Source organism: Silene latifolia, chromosome Y (genome assembly GCF_048544455.1).
Source record: "Silene latifolia isolate original U9 population chromosome Y, ASM4854445v1, whole genome shotgun sequence".
NCBI lineage: Eukaryota > Viridiplantae > Streptophyta > Magnoliopsida > Caryophyllales > Caryophyllaceae > Silene > Silene latifolia.
The window spans coordinates 257,539,471-257,544,727 of NC_133538.1; the positions used below are offsets into that span (position 1 = coordinate 257,539,471).

A 5,257-nucleotide genomic window follows, 5' to 3' on the forward strand; every position below is an offset into this window, starting at 1 on the left:
AAATTTAGGGTTCTCGGCTCATTTATTGTTTAGGTTTTAATTTTTATGTGATTAGATTGTAGATCTACAACAAATGAAGAGTATTTTCAAAAAAGCAAGTAACTTGGGGTTCATGTTGGCGTATTTCGAACCGGATAATATTATCATCGGTCAGAAGTGACCCACTCGGTGTTAGAGGTGGTGGATCTTAGGCGACTATGACAGTGGTGGTGCGCGACAGGGTTCACGATTTCCATTCTACTTCAATCAACGATTTTCAAGGGTTTAGTATCCCATTACATCTTTCTTGTTAATTGGCAAATAAGAAGATAGCTTTGCCAGTTATTTACATAAATGTTCAGAAGCAGTGTGTGCTGCCTGCCTGCCTGCCTAGTTGTCACTTAGATATTACTAGCAAGAATTTTTCCGCATTATCTTACTGACTTTAAGATGCATACAATATTCTATGGCTTTGGAATATTACTCCGTATGATTTATGGATTGGTAGTCAGCGTGATTTAGCACAATTACACAAATTCTCAGAAGACGGGAACTATCTATTACAAGCTCAAGATAGATAGTGCCCCTCTCACAATATGCAAGTGACACTATCCATGGGTGCTCGATTTCCTCCCCACTTGCCCTCCCACTTATCTTATTATGAGAGGGATACTTCCGTCTTCAGCTTGTGACGGATAGTGTACATCACAAGCAAGACGCTTTGGCACACTTATTAATGCATTGATAAGGTTGCAGTTATGATTGCTGATTGAGTCATTGAGAAACTGGCAGCCATTCAGTACTTTGTGATTTAAGAATGTTCACGATCAAATAAAGCAAACTGCCCTTTTGTTTATGTTTAGTATGTAGTAATCGTTCGATGCTACTTACACCCTTATTTTCATTTATAAACTCATATATTATAAATTATGTTTGTGTTATTGTTATTGAAGCAATGTTTTTTTTTTCTAAAATGTCAGCTTATCATTAATAATCAGCAACTTTACAACTCTGCGGATCACATTTTTGTGTGCCCGTATTACATCATATGCACCTTAGACAACAATTGCCCATCTCTAATAGAGAAAGACTTTGACTTACAAACTTGAATTCTACTTTTAACATTATTAAGGATCTGCCCAGCTAACACCCAATGGGAAATAACCTGATGTGTTAGTCGAGCACTGTTACGTTGCATCCAGATCATGTACCACACTACTAGAATTGCAGATGTGGTCACATGCTTCCTCCCAGAGCTCCATCTTCTTCGTGCAATCTGTTTGAGAATGTCACTGCCCCGTAGTTGGGTCCCTAATCTGCAGAGGACAATCTTCAAGACCTGTTGAGCATACAGGCACTCCTGAAATAGTTGTTCATGAGTCTCAGGACTGAGTGAACAGATGCAACACAAATCATCAGAAGAAACATTGTAACAATACAGTCTATCTTTCAATCTCAATGCCTGATTTGCAATTAACCACGCCATGAATGAATGTTTAGGAGTAGCAACAATATTCCCGATAAAATTGTACCAATCCACCTGTATCCTTTTCTCCCTCAACCAGTTATAGCAGCCACTAACAGTATATGCACCAGTACCAATGATCCAGTATTCATCCACAAATCCTGCCTGGATAATGTCCCTGACATGGCAAACTTTCCTCCAATGCCAACTCGTATATGCAGAAGGAGTATAAGTATGCCAAGGCAAGCCTTTCATATAAATGTGATGAACCCATTGGACCCAAAGTTTATCAGGTTAAGTGGCCAGCCACCATACAAGCTTACCAATATTAGCAATATTCCATAACCCACTCTCTTTCAAACCAAGACCTCCTTCCTTATTTGGTGAGCAAACTCTCTGCCCAGAAATCATAGGGACTCTTTGGAATTCAGTCCCTCCTTCCCAAAGATAGTTCCTACAAATAGAGTACACCCTATTAATAACCCCTTTTGGTAAAACAAACATTAAAGCCCAGTAAGTGTGAATAGTAGTGAGGACAGATTGAACCAGGACAAGCCTGCCAGCATAGGAGAGTTTCTTCGCACCCAGACTCCTGATTCTGTCCACTATCTTATTTATTAGCACTGCACAGTCAGTCACTTTCAATCTTCCAGTAGTTATTGGCACTCCAAGATATTTAAAAGGCAGCTTACCCTCCACAAAACCAGAGATAGAACGAATTTCCCATTTGAGCCTGTGGTTCACTCCATTAAAATAAGCACAGGATTTGCGAGAGTTCATTTTCAGGCCAGAGGCATTATAAAATGCAGAGAAAGCTCTTAAGAGTAGCACCATAGATTTTGCATCACCTTTACAAAACATAATTAAGTCATCTGCAAATATAAGATGGGTCAATTTCATTTGCTTACACAAAGGATGATAATTAAAAGGCAACTTCTCAGTAGCACAATCCAAAATTCTGGTTAAGTACTCCATACATAGAGTGAATAAAAGGGGGGAAATTGGGTCCCCTTGCCTTAAACCCCTCCTGCCATGGAAAAAACCAAATGTTTCACCATTAAGAGCTAAACTGAAAGCAACACTAGTAATACACTCCATGACCAGATGCTTGAATTTATCAGGGAAATTAAAGGCATCCAGTAGTTCCTTCATGTATTTCCAACTAACTGAATCATAAGCCTTCATTAAATCCATCTTGAACATACTTCTAGGAGAGCAAGATTATCTATTGTATAATCTCACTAAATCTTGACAAACCATAATATTCTCAATAATACTCCTCCCTCTAATAAAGCCACCCTGGTTCTTACTAATCAGATCAGGGAGAACCCTGGCCAGACTGTTGCACAATAGCTTAGAGATACACTTATAAAGCACATTACAGCAAGCTATTGGCCTATACTGAGTGACAAAAGTAGGCATGTTGCATTTAGGGATAAGAGTAATAGTAGTAGAGTTCACTTGCTTGAGGAGTTTCCCAGTTTTAAAGACATCCAAAATAGCACCAGAGACTTCATTCCCAATAACACTCCAAGAATCCTTAAAAAAAGAGCTTGAAAACCCATCAGGACCTGGAGCTTTGTGATCAGGAATAGAAAAAATAGCATCCTTGATCTCCTGTTCAGTAATAGGAGATTGCAGAATGTCCCAATGATGAGCCTCACAGATATTACCCCTATGAATTATCCTCTGGTTCACAGTTTCAGTAACTATCTCTGTACCCAGCAGTGATTTGTAGTACTCAAGAAAGGCAGTCTTAAACCCTTGGGGGTCAATATGTTCACACCCATCCTTATCTTTAATACTGAACACCTGATTCCTCATAAACCTGCTCCTAATGACTCCATAGAGTTGGTATCACCATCCTTGACCCAGGCAAGTTTAGCTTTCTGAGTCAAGAACAAAGCACAAGCTTGCTGTAATTCCTTAACCTCATCATGTGCATTTCCTTCGTTGCTTAACCAGTCTGCATTATTTGGATCAGCAGCTATTTTGCTCTGAATAAATTCCAAGTTCTTCATAGCTCTAATAGAACAATTTTCAATATCATCAAACTGAGCCTTATTGAACTTCTTTAGATGATGCTTCAAAAGTTTTAACTTCCTGACTATCCTGTACATTTTAGTACCCTGAACATCATCTTGCCACCACTCAATGAGATTGGAAAGAGAAACTGGTGACTTACCTCACATACTATAATATTTGAAGGGTTTCCTACAGATATCATTGCTGCCTAGCTTCTGAATCAGACAAGGGGTGTGATCAAAGGTCTCTTCAGGGAGAAAATTGGCACACATACTATTCATATCCATACTCCATTCAGTATTAATTAACACCCTGTCCAATCTACTATAGACTAGTGGATACCTCCTGCTTATTATTCCAGGTAAAAAAGGATCTCATAGCTGGACTATCCACCAGGTTACACCTATCTAAACATTGTTGAAACTCATTAATCTTTGTGGTTGTACTATCTCCCCCCAACCTTTCAGAAGGAGAAAGAACACAGTTAAAGTCTCCACACACAACCCAAGGTTCATGAATTGTAGCTGCAAATTGAACTAATTGCTCCTAAACAGAACGTCTATCAGTAATATCATTAAAGGCATTAACCATAGACAGACAAAAATTCTTATTGGAATTCCTCTCAGTCACTCTCATGTTGATGCACTGAGCAGAATAGTCAACAAAATCAATAAGAAAAATATTAGGGTTCCAGAGGATTCAAATTCTACCCCCCTTATGCCACCTATTATTAGTAGAAATGCTCCAGCCATCAATCACAATTCCATTTAAACTATTTAGAGACAAAGCTTTGATCTTTGTCTCAAGGAGCCCAAACAATCCCACCTTGTTCATTTGCATAAACCATTTAACATGTCTTTGTTTAGTAGGACTGTTTAGACCCCTGACATTCCAAAACCCCAGGCTATTCATTCCTCACCACCTGGTGAGGAACACTACCACTTACACCAATTCCTACGTTGGGAGTTGTTGAACCATTCAGAGACTCTAGGAAGGTGTGCTGACCAAATCTATGAACTGTGTACCCTCCATCAGAAATTTCTTGTCTACTCAAACGAATTATGGGTCTAACAGGAATTGAACTAGTTGAATCAGTAGGTTTTTTATGCCAGACAGCAGGTGTTTTCAATTGAGGCACAGTAGGCTGGGGAGGAGTAACAACAGCAGGGGGAACAGCAGTGGAAGAGGAAGAAGCCCCTTGCACTGGCTGCATAACCTTCTGTTTAGGCCTACATACCTGAGCCCCTGATTTCTTTTTTGGTGGAGCCACTTTCTTTGCTTTCCTGCATTCATCAGCACCATGACCTATACCCTTACAGACATCACAAACCAGAGGTTTCCACTCAAACTCAACCTCAATAACCACCAAATCCCCCATCTCATCAAGGAATTTGACATTATCAGGGAGGTTATGTCCAATGTTAACTTCTATCATAGCTCGTGCATAGCCAATTCTCGTTTTCTCTTCTGTAGCCAAATCACACTTTATAAACTTCCCTATCAAGTCTGAGATTTTAACAATGCCTTTACCCTAGAATTTTAGTGGAAGTTTATGGAGTTTAATCCATACAGGAATAGACTTAACCTCACGTTTAACTAATTCAACCTCAGGTATCCAGGGCTTGACTATGAGAGGTTTGTTGTCAAACAGAAAGTGTCCCTGTTTTAACACAACCTCTCTAGCAGCCTTACTTTTAAATCTGACCATAAACACTCCATTAGGTAGGAAAGAAAGTTTGTCTACCTGATGGTTCAACCATAGACGCCTGATAAACCCTTCAATGATGT

At 39.4% G+C, this 5,257-nt stretch overlaps 1 protein-coding gene across 1 annotated transcript; it reads right to left on the reverse strand.

Annotated features, from left to right (window-relative positions):
- Positions 1-1,018: 1,018 nt before the first annotated feature.
- LOC141630510 (uncharacterized) lies at positions 1,019-1,699 on the reverse strand. Its single transcript, XM_074443317.1, has one exon. It carries the CDS (start codon positions 1,697-1,699, stop codon positions 1,019-1,021), a length of 681 nt encoding a protein of 226 aa, XP_074299418.1.
- Between the last annotated feature and the right edge of the window lie 3,558 nt (positions 1,700-5,257).

Excerpts from the sequence above, each read along its gene's own strand:
- LOC141630510 (XM_074443317.1), bottom strand. The coding sequence starts at position 1,699 with ATGAAAGGCTTGCCTTGGCATACTTATACTCCTTCTGCATATACGAGT.